Source organism: Pocillopora verrucosa, chromosome 1 (assembly GCF_036669915.1).
Source record: "Pocillopora verrucosa isolate sample1 chromosome 1, ASM3666991v2, whole genome shotgun sequence".
Lineage (NCBI taxonomy): Eukaryota > Metazoa > Cnidaria > Anthozoa > Scleractinia > Pocilloporidae > Pocillopora > Pocillopora verrucosa.
The window spans coordinates 9,635,572-9,652,273 of NC_089312.1; the positions used below are offsets into that span (position 1 = coordinate 9,635,572).

The 16,702-nt window shown below is 37.9% G+C and overlaps 1 protein-coding gene across 1 annotated transcript in view; it reads left to right on the forward strand.

Moving 5' to 3' along the window:
- Positions 1–511: 511 nt before the first annotated feature.
- Positions 512–16,702, forward strand: part of LOC131786814 (uncharacterized) — a 41,392-nt gene continuing 25,201 nt past the window's right edge. Inside the window, exons 1-8 of the mRNA XM_066166764.1 lie at positions 512–573; positions 1,202–1,240; positions 2,269–2,598; positions 2,692–2,934; positions 6,150–6,273; positions 7,060–7,131; positions 9,518–9,589; positions 14,490–14,561. Coding sequence (XP_066022861.1) covers positions 1,207–1,240; positions 2,269–2,598; positions 2,692–2,934; positions 6,150–6,273; positions 7,060–7,131; positions 9,518–9,589; positions 14,490–14,561 — 947 coding nt within the window. The 5' untranslated portion in view covers positions 512–573; positions 1,202–1,206. The remainder of the gene's footprint in view (positions 574–1,201; positions 1,241–2,268; positions 2,599–2,691; positions 2,935–6,149; positions 6,274–7,059; positions 7,132–9,517; positions 9,590–14,489; positions 14,562–16,702) is intronic.

Below are 16,702 nucleotides of genomic sequence, written 5' to 3' on the forward strand. Positions count from 1 at the left end.
GTTTACCCAGCCTGTTTTTAATATAATATTAATGTTTCTTTAATATAACTTACAATTGTATTACAGGTAAGTCTTGCATGTGAACGTTGCTTAACTTAAGACACCCGAGTCTTGCAATGGATTTTTGGTTTACAAAGTTGAAGGTATAAATGTTTTGATTCACAGATCAGGATGAAGTATTGGCGGGTGTTAAAACTTCCTTTCCAAAATAAGAATGAGACATTTGAAATGCTAACTAGAGGGCTAGAGTCTGACTTCATTTTGTGAAAGATTTTCTCCTCTAAAAAAATAACTTACGTTATTATTTTGCCACAACTAGTGCGAACACTGTTGTTGTTTTTATCTTTTTTTCCAGTTCAGATTTGTTAAGCACGCTGAGAAACTCTTCTTCAGAGGCTACGTGAGATAAATATATGTCGAGCCTCCACTTTAGCAACTTACGTATAACCTCACCAGCTTGAAACATCTGTTAGGGTTTTATTGATGTATACGTGAATAAAATATTTGTTGTGTTGGTAAATGCGACTGCAGCATAAAACACTCTAGCGGAGAAATGAAACAAACACTATTCAGGTAATCTTGTAGCTTTTTTGCGTTACAACTGTTGATGAAATTAATTTAAGTAGAGTCTTATGCTACGCTGCCGGAGAAAAATAAATGGAAAAAATCAAGAGGATAAGAGAACATAACGCTTTGTGTCGTTATATGAGTAACTGACTTCTTAATAAAGTTGTGACGACGACGAATTTTTGTTTTATTTGCCGACGCATCGTTTTGGAATACTACTAGAATTGGGGTAGGTGTGACACAATGATAAAATAGCAGTCAATGGAAATATACTGGATGTTGCTATAAGTCTCTTAATAACAAGAAATGTTTAGAAACAGCGTTAAACATTTGAATTGAACAATTTTAATAGCGGGAATATTAACTAACCTGCACGTTCCATTTTAAGTCAAATAAAATAGTAAAATAGCGCAAACATTCACCGTATGATATAGCCACAGTGGCCGGGAGAACGCTTAGTCGTTAAGGCATAAATATTCTGGTCCAATCACGCGACAATGGAAATAAGGTCGAAGCCGATGATGATACTGAATCGCAACGTATACAACGTATAGATATGCTGAGGTGCCGACTCGAGGCTTACAGATAAGATAGATTTGAATTTACTTTAACACCCATTTGCTTTTCTTTCTAGGAAAGATGTCTAACATGTGGACTTTCATTTTTGTTTTGGGTAAGTCGGCTGAGCTCGTTTAAGACGTGTAGTTTTCATGAACGAGCATAAGACACACTATAGTAGTTTTGGTTGTGAGAAAAGTTACGATAAATTTTTAACGCAAAGATTATTCTGATTTGCCGAGGGTAAGCTTAGATCAATTCTATCGGCAGAATGATAAAATAAGCAGTGTTGGAGGCAGGTATTCTGTCGGAAGTTCACGTAAAAATATGGGAAGAACTAAGGGAAATCAGTAACTTTATTTATATGCATAACAGTTGTAGGAAGGTTCAGTGAAATTCATTGGCTCTAGATACAAATCATATTGTATACCTTGATAATTTCTCGTTTTTTTAAGGTCTTGATGCCTTTTAGCAGCTCATCTATTTTGATTATTACGACTCAGGAAAGAAATGAAATTGTACTGAGTTTGAGGAATATATATACTCCATAAATTAGTTATAACTAGCGTCACACGTTAGGCCAAGGTTACCATTCATATTTGTGAAAATACGTACAATCCGAAGGAACGATTTTGTTTTGGCCACCGAGGATAATTAAGAGCGTAATTTAAGAGCCTTGGTAAAATTTAGAGCAAACTGTGCAATTTTACCGATGAGCATTGCAGTCTGGCAGTTTAAACTATTACGCGAACGCAAACTATCCAAGCCTAACCAAGGGCCATTGATAATAGTTCTTTACAAGAACACGTTATTTGCGCGAAGATTATGTGTGCAATCCATGCTTACCACATAGACGACCAGGGACATTTGACTCTTGTGGCACAGCATGTCTGATCAGTTGTTAATTACTGACGTAGGAGTTTGACATGCTCACTGATTTATTAAGAATAAATACTTCTCGCATAACAGGTTTACCACAAAAATACAGGGAAAAGTTTCCTATGAAGTTAATCTCAGAGTGTATCATGAGTTTGCATTATCGTTTACGCGCACGATAACGGAAGCAAGTAGACAGTCATTAATGAGCTAACTGTTCAAAGTATGTATGCTTATTCCTCTGTGAAATTATGTTCTTTGTCATAGTTACAATAATCGCGGAAGTATACTCCAGACAACGTATCCCAGACTTTGACACAACCCAGCGTCTTCAAGTAGAAAAAGGGAAATATGTGGAAATAGAATTGGAGTTTTATTTGCCCCTTGACTTACCTGGAGCACCTTGTGCCGATGAGGAATATCTTGAGATCCGTGATGGCTATAATCAGTCTGGAAATTTTTTGGGTGTATTTTGTGGAAGATACATTAGTGGTGTTACTGTACGATCCAGTGGACATAACGTGTGGTTAAGATTTTCACCTCACCGTAGACACCGGCAATGGAGCAGTTATGAGGAAAAAGCACTGAATGCAACATGTAAGTTTTCTTGGGTTTTAATGTTTTGATTTACTTATTGGCTTATTGGTATAATTTATTGTGGATGATATGTCTTATTATGTTTGTGCTTAGATACCACCAACCTGAAGAACGTCGCAAAGACTCAGTTTGTCCTGCTCAATCATTTGTCATCGTTGTGGTGCCCGGCGGAAGGTGGACCAGCTCCTCACATTGTTTGGAGAAAGAATGGCGCTGTTGTGCAAAACAGCACTAGTGTGCGACTTCAAATCAACGTCACGGAAGAAGAAGGAAATACAAATTACAGCTGCGAAGTGGACGACCAGGAGCCGAAAAACATCAGTCTTGTTGTCGAGAGTAAGTCTCAAGTTACATCTTTACTTCAAGGGGGTCTCAGTTGTTGTGTATGCTTTTGGTAAACCTTACTCTTTGTCTTATGTCGATTTTGGGAACTTTTGGTTTTAGAATAAAACCTTCTACAATTTTATTCAAAGGTAACCTGAAAAGTCACATCTATGAAATAAAACATAAAACAACTAAGTGTCTTTTTTTTTAATTATTAAAAGATTAGTTTTCATGCTTTTGCTTTTAAAAAAATTATTAATTGACTCGATTGACCGCTGCCCAAGAAAAATTGCCATCAAAAACTGTGCTGTTCAAACTATTGAATAATCGCAAAATCGTTCAGAATGGATAAATAAACAACTAGCAAAAGTCGCAAAAGACGTTAGTGCGGTTTTCCCCTGAGCTCAAATTGCTAACCTAAAGGCATTTTCCATTACTGCGACCGCGCAAGAGGCAATGCACGCAATAAAATCAGTTTATAGAAAAGTGAGAGCCTTTTTTCTGTCAGGTCTTGCTTGAGCTTACATAGTTTTACAACGGATTCTAACAGTCTTTATTAAAATTATAAAGCTATCAACAGTTTTCCCAAATATTCCCTTTGTAGAAAGCGGACGTTAGGACTTTATGTTTGTTCTCAATCAACTGAGGCGGCATTTAACGAATCAAGGGGTGTGATTTTTTTCGCGTGTTAAGTTTTTGCTGGGCTTATGCATTTACGCTAAGGTAAGCAAATTATGGGAGGTGATTGCGCAGCGCTTTATGCAAACTAAGAAAATAGGATAACTTTCGTAGCGCGAAATTCGATTTCCCTAAAATTTGGTAGATGACAGCGTCAGTGATGTGATTGAATACACGTAACCTGTTGAGCAAAAAAAAAAAGGAAGAAACTAGCAGAACATGACTATGCGAAAAAAAATCTCACCTCCTGCTATCACACAAAAGGATGAATAGGTATCAATTAGATGTCGGTTTGTGTAAACACAAAAAAATTGTGGGAGGAGATTATTCAGTTTTTCTTGCTTACGAAGCGCGAAATTTAAATATACTCGGATTGAACAGTCGAGTCGAATGGAAGAAATTGACGAGCGTGTGCGACTATTTCCACTCGCCATTGTTTTTTTTTTTTAACTCCTTTCGTTGAATTGAAATACGGAAAGAAAAAGATACCCGTAAAAATACATGAATTAACGACGCGCGAGGCTTCGGACGTTATTACAAGGTTTAAATCACACGCTAGAGGAAGGAGAATATGAACCTTTTTGTGCACGTCAGGAACAAAATCTCATTCACGCAGCGCGAAATTTAAATACCCGCACATTAAACAATCGAGCAAATGACGATAGTCTCCTACATGATTCAACGGCGTGGTAGGCTTCGGTCGTTAATACCAGGTTACACATGCTCTCATCACCTTTGTATCGCACAGTGAGCCTCTAATTGAATATATCTTTCGCCAGTTTTAAGCAATGTAAAGGAAAAAACGGTGACATTTCTTTACCTCAGATACGAAAGCTACAGTCGCCCCACCATCCACCCCACCGTGACTATTTGCATCCTAAAAATCTACCAGAATCACCCCCACGGGGAGGATTTGTCGTATCATCAGTTTTGCCGATGGTTTAAATCTGCCACTCGTATGATAATCGGAAATTTTGAAAAATCCCGCGTGTATTTTAAAGCTCTTTCCGCCATTGTTCCAAGGTAGCCATATACAGTCATTGTAATCGTTAAACAAAGCCTGCTCAACTTTCAGGTGATCCGCTTTTCTTGATACGATAGCCATCTTTAAGTCGTTTGCCGTATACGTCACATAAGAAAATAGAGGATTAACAGGTCGGTCGATTTGAGTCTATTTGAAATTGAGAATTTAAGGGCCGGGTCGCACTAGAGCGAATTCAAATATCTGTCAATTTTTCGCGAGCCAAACATTGGCAAAAATTTTTGCAATTTTCAATTTTTGGAGGCGGACGCGCCAAACTAGTATCCTTTGATCAAGACTTCATTGATTGACACGTTCGTCAATCACGAACCCATCTCCCTCTACTAAAGGATAAGGAAAAAATTATCGCTAAAACTACTGGGCAAAGTATGGATCGTCATCGAATGCTTATCTTCGCAGCTTTCTTTCTCTGCAAAACAACGTTGCGTTTTTTATCTTGTTGGTACATTATCAGCAGGCTTCTGTGTGGCTAGTATCAACTCTTAGACGTAGAGGGCGAAGACTTCTACTCGCTTTCGAAACCGTCCTTAGTCGAGGTCTCCGCGTTCGGTGGAGTCATGGTTCGAGCTTAGGACCATGTATCGTATTCCGCTTTCTTTTTTCCTGTCGATCTTTTTAGTTGCAGCTTGCGCCACTTGTGCTGGCTTCGATGATTCCATCGGAAGGAGAAGTACTCGCTAAAGCCGATTGTTCTCCAAATTGCCGCCTGTGGCCGGGCCCAGGGTACGAGTCACATTCGAATAAAAACGTCATTCAAATTCCTCGTTTCCATCAAACGAAAACTGAGGGTCAGATGTCCTGCCATCGCGTGCGCCAAACTACTCTAGCGGACCACAGCGTATTTTTCCCGCTTAAATTTTATCTGAACATGTCTTGTGTACGATGAGAGCCAAATGGTTTAAAAACAAGATTGTTCGGTGTGCTCAAGATTGGAAGCCTACGAGGCAGGACATCGGCTCCTTTGAAGATTGGCGAAATTTTGGCGATCCGAAAAAAGTTGACAAGGTTTTAAAATTGGGGGTAGCACTTATTTAACACAACTCGTTGACCTATTTTTCGCTTAAACAAACAAAAAAGCTGTAATGCGACCCTGGCGGTAGTAGGTTCGGTCTATTTGAATCTACGTCGTAAACATGAAAAAATTTAACAAAGTTTGCACTGGATTGACTTTACTATTCTCCTTATCTTCGAACAGATCAAACGGAAAATGCCAGAGAGCAACAAATCCCAATAATTAATTATTTTAGATCATTTTCATACATGGCGAATAAAAATCATGCTCGTGATTATAATGAGCTGTTTTGCACCAACGGCTGAATAGAAATAAAAAATGTGATGTGAAATATGTCTTCATTTCGATGAGAGAGCATTTTAGTTTTGGATGGTTTTGAACAATGCTTAGCTAAACGGATGGTATACTTTGTAACGGGCCATCATCAATTTGATTCGAACAAACAGATATGATTCAAATATCAATTTTTAATGGAGGCCTGTTTTTGTTTGTCAGAGTGCCCTCAACAGTGCCAATGCAAAGTCCTTAAAGGTAACATGAAGAACTTAGTATCGGCCGACTGTGGAACGAAACAGCTTAAGTCAATTCCAGAGAAAATTCCCCGAGCTACAGGAAAACTGTAAGTTCTTAATACATCATATAAGTTTAGGTAACGACATGATTTCGAGTGCAATATGATGTTGATAAATACTAAAAAATTTTCAAAGACAACAAAATTGCACGAGTCCGTCTTTGACAGATTTACATGCGCATATTTACACCAAATTGCACTCGAAATCATGTCGTTACTTGTTAGTCTTGTTAATGACTTACATATGAAAAACTCACCACAGAAGTACGTCAAGAAGGACGAAATTTTGGCAGCGCCAATAAGAATTTATATGAAAAATGCAATCGTTTTCAGCCAATCAGACATGCGTAATTTTTTCATGTAAACGATTAAGCCTCAAATTTGGCCTTTGTTCGAATTTGGAAGTGGCACAATGATTGCCTAAAGTACGAGATGTTATACTAAAGACAAAATCATTTTATGGTCGTTTGTAATCTCATAAGAAATTTCATAAGAAATAACAAGAATTACATTCCATAACTGTTGAACCAGATGCGTCGGGTGATTTTCCCTTTCTATCTGCATTCAGAGTGTTGAAATGAAAGAAAACCCCAATGATTTACCTTAAAATGTAAAAAAAGCCAGTGAAAGCATATTCAATGTATTAAAAATTAATTTCCAGTCAGATTTACGCAGGAGTTTGAGATATTGACTTTGTTTTACTTTCGATCAAGAGTTTCTCTATCGGTTTTTTTTTTGGACACTCATTCGGTAAAAACAGATGACGGTTTTTCTGTTAGCTGCTGATTATCCTTTCACAATTTGAGTTAAAACTGACTTTCTTTTTTGTTGCAGCACGCTCTCAAACAACAAATTGAAGCACTTGCCGAAGGAAGTTTTCAGCAGAAATTCTAATCTGATAAAACTGTAAGTAATATTGACTTTGTCAACCTATTTTGTATTTCGATATATTGAAGATTAACGGATGGAAAATAATGTTTCATTCAGTGAGGTTCTTCGGGTGCGTTTCGCAAATCAAATTGCATGAAATTCGAAAATTAGCTAAATTCATGCATTTTGATTTGGCAAAATTCACTTTAAAAATTATTATGTCCGCTATTCCACGTAAAGGTCTACACATTGAGCTTGATCATGAAAATATTAAGTTAGACCTTACAGCCCACCTGCAAATGTTAAGTTGGTGAAAGGACAACAACACCAGCAACTACAACCTGACAAAGAAAACCCGTTGAATCTAGTAACGAAATCAGTGTCAATCTATCATTTCTCTTGGACATAACCGAAGTATTTTCAGAGATAACCCCCATGTGATATGTAATTTCTGAGTGATGAGTAAACTTTGATAAGGTATCTATGTCGGACCATCGATATCAGAGTATTTATTCTTTTGCTCGAATCGAACGTAGAACATAAACACTGACGGGCGAAATGACCCTCACATGGGAAATAGATCATCCATGATAAACTTGGAAAAAATGTGTCCATTTTTACTATATTTTTAAAGCTCTCTTCCGGCTCTGTAAAAATTTTAGGTAAAAAAAACTTAATGTCTTAAGTAAAGCAGCTTGGAAGGTTACACGGCGAGATAAGTAAAAGAAAACGATATTGAGATCAGCTGAAAATTTGGACTTCAGTAAATTTCTTAAGTTCATTATTTCATATCGTACTCAAAGAACACTTACCATTGCAGTGTAAAAATACTCGAACTAAACAGAGAATCGTCGATATATCTTAGATCAGCTTTATACAAAGTGCTCTGCATGAGAAGCATATCAGTTTATTGCTAAGAGCCAAGTAGTAGATCGGACCCAGTTTAAGCCTTCGGAGCTAACCTCTATATTCATGGGAAAGAAGTCACTTAGAGCTGTTACACAAAGTGAGACAGAATTACTTCTGAGCGCAGCATTGAAATTACTATAAGAATATAAACACTTGTTTCTGATCCTTGTTGTGGAGGAAAAATTGATGTTACATGTATTTACTATCCTCTAAGATAGCCAAAAAAACATTTCGGGTGTTTCCGTGAGCATCATTACCATTGCATATTTATTTATTTTTTATTTGCTGGTTTTGGTAAACAGCAAAAGCGTTGGTCAAATTAAGCTCTGGTATTTTCGAAAATTATCTTTAGTATATAATTAAGCATTTCAAGTGTACACGCTCCCTTTGATCGAGGCCAAGTGAAAGAAAATCGTTTTTGGTCAGCTCATTACGAAAACATATGGCCGTTACGGAGGCTTTAAGAAAATTTCCTATTTTTTTTAAACCCAAGATTTAATGAGGTGGGACATTTTACTTCCGTGCCGCAGAAATTCATTATTTTAACTATGCGATATTTTAAAAACAACCTTAAGTTTAACTGAATGAGCTTGTCACTCAAAAGCGAGTTTATTGATCATACCTTTTCTTCATGCTAAACTGCAATTAGCACATAAAGAGGTAGGTTTGTTTAAGTCTTTGAAAACAAAAAAAGCTTGTAAGGTAGTTTCAGCACTATCATAGCTTTTCGATAATTTATGGTGGGTCCAAATTTATTCCACTGATATTTTTAAAAGTTTCTAAGAGCTAAGTCATGATATGCTGACTGGTACTGAATAATAAAATCTTGGGTTCACCGAACTCGTTTCTGGGTGATATACACGGAAAGCTAAAACTGGATGACACTGTAGTAGACTGAAGTGTTGCTATGGTAATCGTTTGAGCCAAAAAAAACTGGTCAAAACTTGTTAAGCAACTGTTCGTCACGGATATTCCTCGTGGGTGTGGAATTGGTGAAAACGTTCAAACCGAATTGTTGGAGGAGGTTTTCTGATCTATTAGTTCACAAAAGTTATCTTGTTTAAATGGTCACTGCTTGATCGAAAAGGTGAATGGCAGAAGGATAATCCTGATGAATGTACATTTCATCAGATCTTTTCAGCCATTAGATCGGCAAATGGTTTGAAGTTAAAGGAAAAACTCATGGCTGATTCATTTGTACGTGAAGCTCAAATTAACAAGCACCATACGGACCGTGCGAGTCTCTTATATGTTTGAAAGTTAGGCTATTCAGGTTACCAGTGGAGTAAATAAAATACTTAGGTAATTTGGTATAATTAACCGATTTAATAACGTAAATTGGTTACCGTATATAGTTTCAAAGCTAACGTTTCAAGCGTTAGCCCCTCGTCAGAGCAAATCACTAATTTACGTTATCAAATAAGTTACACTCTTCCACGGACGCAGCACCACAGTTTCTTTAGAAACTTACTCCCTCCATAAATAGGTAATTGATTTGTTAATTTGTTCCTAGGGACTTATCCAAAAACAAGTTGCAGAACTTGACAGCAGGGGCCTTTAGTAAGAACACAAGACTGGAATATCTGTAAGAATGACGTTTCTTTAGCTTACGAACATTCATTAATGATTTTATAATCACTTGCCGATGTATAGAGACATGATATGGGCTTTCACATCAGAATGTGTTGGAATCTGAACATCCTGTCAAAAAATATAAAACAATACAATATTTCTTAGATTGGCAACTTCTCTTGTACAACTTAGTCCACTTACATTTCATATTTATCTGGAGTCCGGTAAGAGTCTTATCTACATCCCTAGGGGACTTAAGTTTACCATGGTAACTGGATAACAAAATGTCGTTTATCATAATGATCGCTATGTGTCACCAACTTGTTCAACATGATGACATAACTGGTAAATAATCTTCGCTGTTTAACCCTCTTTAGCCCATCGAGTCGATAATAAGGTTTCATTTTCCTGAGGTGGTGTGACTTTACCAAGGAATGTTTTGGCTTAAAAAAACATGCGTTATCTATTAGGATCATGGTGTGCCTGCGACATACCAGTTTCGATTCTGGGTACAAGTTTTTGTTTTGGTTTTGGAGAATTCTTATAGTTTTATCTTTAGACAGCTTATTCAAGCATTGAGCTCTATCATAGAACTTTCCCCGCAAAAGATATTAACTTTACGAATATCCTTTAGTCTCAAAGCTTAAACTTAAACATGAGTTCTGGAGATGGTCCAGGTGGTAGTCTCAGGGTGGGATTTCTTTGAAACGTTAACGTCTCTAGGACAACCCCGGCCGAATTGAATTGAAGGAAAACAGTTTTTCATTAAAGTACTCTTGTCCCTTGATCTCTAATTTCGTTTCCATGAAGGTACACGCATGAACAAGTAATCAAGATAATTGATTCAAATCCTCACCCCTCTTAAATGTTGTCTATGCTCCTCCTCATAAAAAAAAAAACGCACCAAAGTCAAATTTCCGCTCTCTCAAGCACGACAGCAACCCCATGTGATTGAGGGGATGATATACACTCACTGCAGGCGATTCTCTCATATGTTAGGCGCAGAAAACATTTTAAATAGCGAAAGAATAATGTGTTTCCCAATCATCTTCAATGCCATTGGGAAATTGGGAAATGCCGGGCATTAAACATTTTAAGAGTATTGCGTTTTGGGCGAAAATTGTAATACTGATAATGACTTTTAAGTGAGTATATTTGGAAACATTTGGAGACTGGTTTTTCAGTCTTCAGATCCAAGGAGTCCTCGAGATCTAGAACTGTTTGTGACAAGCAGTAAAAATAGTGTGATCTGAAAGACCTTAATTGAACTGTCACTGTCACTGATAGGCTCAGATAAATTATGCCGTCATAATCATGAGTATAATGTTTCAGTCAGAGAAGATGGAGCATAATTCCAGCATAAATACGAAAAATTCTTGAGCGTGAACACGTGAACTGCATTTCTAGTACTTTTGCAATAACGTTTTCAGGGTCGTTTTCATCGCTTTACTGTAACTTTTCAGGCTAGGCTACATTATTGAAGGCCTGGCTACTACCTCACGCACTCAATAAGAGAGAAATACGTGTAGCCAAGGAATCTGGTCCATAACATGATCTCTTTTGTGTGAAGTTGCAGTAAGCCACCTTTTACATATTGTAATTTAATTTTACCCGTCGATGGCAGGGAGAGGGGGAGGCCTGGGGAGTAGGGGAGTTTAAAGGACAGGAGAAGGGGTTTTCAGGGGTCACGTTTAAGAGTATAATTTTCAAATTTTCGATTACAATATATCTGGCCCTAATCACCGATTAGTTTTCTGCCATTTGACCACTGACATAAACCCTATCACGACTTTCTATTGCGAGATTGCTGAGTATGCCAAGTGTTTCGTTGCGTATTATCAAGGAGCCTTGGTGCACGACTCCTATTTCTGTGGAACGAATCTGATTGCTAAGTTGCAGTTGTTTTGGAGACTCTTCTACTTGCTATTTCACCACTGGCATAAGCCGATGATAGACATTGCTGCAATTTCTTAGCTGGCAATAAACCTTCCAGAAAAATAACGAACATTTAACTCATATGACCTGTTCAGGTGTCCATGGCATGATGTGGTATTTGTGATGATCTAAACACTAAGTTTCAGGCCAACAAGTATAGTTCAAAGTACCTTCGCCCTACCACTGTTTCTTTAAGAGTCGCGAATACATTCTCTTTGTCATAGTTCTCTCATCCTGTTCACTAGAGGACAGCTTATTTTTATTATTTCCCGTTTCTAGGACACTTTTCGCACTAAGGAAACTGAAATTAAACAGACAAGTTTGATTTTAGTTTTACAACGACTAGCCTCAGAGCTCTGGAATCATCTGTTTTTTACTCGTTGTTTTTAACCACTGCAATGTGCTGCTGACACGCCGACGTTCCACATTTTGCGAGAGCATTAACTGTGCGTTAATTACTGAACTATCTTGTTTTTGGCAAGGTTTTTTGCGATGACATAAGGCAGTTTAAAATTGAAAGAACTTCCTTTTATATTTGGTAGTCCATGATATGTAAGTTTGCTTCCCACTGTACCTAAATGATGAAAATTTTACAATTTTTTTTGTTGAACTAATGGCGAGTCGCTGTCGCCTTCCTACCAACCAAAAGTTGGTTTCTTTGTTCTTCGGTTTACGATGAGAAATTTTCTAAAGCAAAACGGCAGAAAAATAGAATTTTTTCCTCGCGGAAACAAAATTAAAAAATGTTGCGCTATAATGGTAAACTTGTTGGAGTAATATATGGCGATATAATAAACTCGCTAGCGGGACCAATTAGACTCAGTTTTTCACGATGGATGTAATTATTTATGGATAAACATACGAGCGAGTGCAGAGAGATCAGTAGAACAATGTCTGAAAAGTTTCAGTTTATCTAAAAATTAATTACTAAAACTTTTGTAAGCTTTAGATAACGTTAATTGCCTTATTTTCATTGTCCGACATGAAAACTATATGTACATATGATTGTAATCACATTATCAAAGGTGGCGGCAATAAAATTTCTCACGGAGGAGGGGTTGGCTTATAAAATTGAAGATGACCCCTGATGCAATGTCGAAATACTTAATTGCGCAGCCACAGTATGTAAAACAGTCCTGGGTGAAGGGGGAAGGCCCCACAAAGGGTCAAAACAGCTTTAGGGCCATAGAGCTGAATCGGCCTTTTGGGGCTGAAGCAGATTTTTTGAACTTACAGTGTATAATTCCTATAATTGATTCGGACCGCATTTTCCTTAGCGAGTGGCCATTTTGTTTTGACATCATAAAATTCTGACATGATAGCGAGGTCTTACGTGGAAAGGCTCGTCTTCCGGTTAAGGCAGCTATGTTGAGCCAAATTCAAACGCAGAAACGTCAAAAGAATCGAAAGAAAAATATTCCAAACTTAACTTGCCTCTAAAAAAGCAGAAGCATTGAAGCAGTATCATGAAGTCGGAATTGACCGAGAACTTGAAATCAATCTCGGAACGCGTCACAAGCTCAGAGAAAGTCTCACTGTGTTCGGTGACGTTTCTGAAGACGTACTAGAGAATACTGAAAAGCAAACATCCTAGGTAGCAAACGATATGCTGTTCGTTAACATTTTTCCAGCGCGTTGAAAATATTTGAAGGATAACAAACACGAGAATTACTTTATAGTGAGTATAGTAGGACACATAAAGAGTGGCTTTCCAGTCCGCAAATCCAAAGATTACTCGAGATCCAGGACTGTTCTTGACGAGCAGTAGAAACAGTGATATCTGAAACACCTTGAAATCGTTTTACAGTTAATGATGTGCTGTTTTCATTGAAGGGTTTTAGTTCCTGCCGTTTGACTGTCGATGTAAACTCCATTGCGACTTCTTACTGCAAGTTAAGGAATACGACGAGTGTTTCGTTTCATGTGATCAAGGAGCTTTGGTGAATGGTTGTGACTTTTATTTCTGTGGAATAAATTCGATCGACAGGTTAAAATTGTTTTGGAAACTCGTCTGCTAACTATTTCTGGGAAAAACCGCTGGTGCCAAACATTGATGCATTTCTGAAATGCCATAAAATGTCCCAGAAAAATGACGACAATTTCCCTCATACAACATGCTCGAGTGGCCGTGGCCACATGATCTGGCATTTGTGACGATCTGAATACTCGGTTCCGAGTTAGCAGGTAGTTCAAATTATCAAATTAGTACTACCGCAGTTTTCTTTTAAGAGTTTGGAGATTTTTCTCTTTGTCCTATTTCTCTCATCAAATTAACCAAGGGACAGTTTTTGTACCAACATCTCATGCTGCATGCTGTTTTTAAGTCACTTTGTCGCGTTAAGGATATTGAAATTAAACATCGGAGATTGGGTTTAGTTTTCTAACGATCAGCCTCATGCCGCTGGAATTATGCATTTTTGTCGAATAACATAAGAATCTGTGTAGTTCCACAAATTCAGAGAAGTCTTGGACCATTTGCAAATGTAATATTTCAATCACAGAATTTTATCTTGATCTGTTGCAGCACGAGTCCCACTTGATTTTTAATTAAAAAAAAAACCTTTCTTCAAACCTTAACAACCAATTTTATTCACCGCATTTCCTCGATCAATCGCCCGGGCGCCTGATCAAAGTTTCAGCTGAAAGGAGCGGTGCTAATTGAAATGAGGGCACTCTATCAAGGCATTTATATTACTCGGAAGCTACTAATTTGTACTGATTCCGCTTTAGTTCAAGCTTTATAGTTATTGATAAAGTGGCACAGAAACAGATGTTCTTCCTATCTAATAAAGTGAGGGATGGGAAGTTGGGGCCGGTAAGGGGGGAGGGGAGGGGGGTGGGAAGGGGACTGGAGACAGGACTTTATTCGAGGAGGGCGCTTAAAACGCAATATATAATAAAACAAGACTTCTTCCCGGTAAGAGTATTCTCTACCTGCACAAATCTATCTATCTGATGTAATGTTGTCTTGTTGACAGGGACTTGTCTAATAACCAGTTAAAGAATTTACCTCCGGGAGTCTTCAACAGGAATAGATACCTCAACAACCTGTAAGTACTAATTGACGTAAATCTTTATTAACTGCTGTAACATTCATGCGATTAAGGGGAGGTACCGAATCAGTCTCACGCAGAATTCCTTTAATTAGTTGCAAATGAAATATATACAACCGGTGGAAAAAACAAAGTTCACGGCGAGAAAGAAAAAAAACACAAACCGCCCTAGCCAAACGAGGACTAGAGGCTGGCCTCAAAATCAAACTCAACCGTGTATCGAGGGTGGGAAGGGAAGGCAGAGACCAGGCAACCAGGTAGGTACAAGTTAAACAAGACTTTTGGCCACCTTATCTTAGGATTGCAGTTTTTTTAGCCCCCAGGAGCATCCATTATCAAAGCTCAGTTACGAAATAAGTCTTGTCACAGTTTCTCACTTATGCTTATGCTTTAAAGTAAATTGACGATGTTGATGCAAAACACGGTGTGTGAAAAGATATGCATCGAAAACCTTGCGACGTATTCTCACTTCTTCAGCACGCGACCATATATAGTACTGCAGTTTGAATTTGTGTAATAGCTGCCCTCTATGCTACGACCAGCTCATTTGGTTTCGGGCGCATTAATCATTAAATGTTTCGGTAATTTGTTTAGTTTAATTCGTTGGAAAACTCCGGCGTAACCAGAATTTCTCTTTCACTAGACAAAGCTTTTTTTCTTATTTCAAACACATAACGAAATGCTTCTTAAAAGAGCCCAAATGATTCAGGGCTGTAATTGCGGCAAGATCCTTCATGAACCAAAAATTGTTTTAGCTCGTAGATAGCATAGAGAACAGAGGAAAGAGAGAGGCTTCACCGATGAAGTTTTACTTGCGTAAAGATAAAGGTTAAATTTAACAGGCTTCCAAGCAATCTTTGAAATGTGACTACCACGACGTTTTCTACAAAAACAGTCAGTAATCATGAGGAAAGTAATAATCACTTCCATCGGCGGCTAATCCACGTAGATTTACGCCTGTTCAGTTTTAAGTACTAGTGACTCAGAAAGTAAGTGTAAGCAAATTTAAATGTATATTCTGAAGTTGTGAGAGTCTGTTCGTTTGTTTGCTGCAATGGCGTGTGCAAATCTTGTCTTTCTTTCCCCAAAAAACTGAAGTCACATGAGGCACTTTATTCAGATACAAGTGGATTTAATGCTGCATTTACTCATGCCATGGAATTCACTCGATTTCTGTTGTGCAACTTACAGTGGAAATATCCAACATTCAACTGTTTAACGGACTTGGAAAGACTTAACGAAAGTATATTGTATTAGATCTTAGAACTCAAAACATCGCTTGGCGTTTTAAAACGAACAAACTATTTTGGCGATTTCAGATCTGAGCATATATAAGGACCTTTTGTCGCAGCGATTAGATCACTGTCACTGTCAATCGATGATGAAGGCACTAGACACCAGTATCGAAAGGTTGGGTCAATGAATTGTAACTTCTCGGTTACGTTCGTCAAATATTTAAACCAGAGTAGCATCAAACCAAGTTTGATTGACTGTAATTGTGAACAAATACCTCACGTTTTCACTTTTTAAGTTGCTTTTTGTGAAGGATTATTAAATTACAAACGGTTTCTAGGCCGCCTGCCTTAATTAATCATTAATCATTTATCGGATAATTGTTGTGACCGAAACATTAGCTTGTAAAAGCTACTAGGCGCATTAGGCGCACTAGGCGACTCAACACGCAACGGATTGAATACCGCCCGCTGTGAGCGAACCGGATGGAAGAATACTGTCCACTCGCAATACCATTCAGATTGTAGGATTTGTAGAATACCGCCCGCTCACGTACTGAGAAAAAAAAACTGATCTTACGCGTCAGCTACATGCGCACTCCACTGTTACGGATCCGGGTCCGCCCTTAGTCTTGCTACTAGAATCATTACCCTTTCCTGAAAGTTGTACCACTATTTTCAAATTCGCACTGAAATTCTTTTAAAACCACCTACACCGTATTAGCAATTATTCAGGTTAACTTAGCTACGCAATACATCGCAATACATCGCTGATTCGACCATCATTCACGTCGTCATCAATAACCTCACTCTGATCCATATACAGAGAAAGATAAATTTTCAATATCTTTATAAAATATGACACTAATTGAATTCAACTAAACTTACCCACCATTCATTTACAAT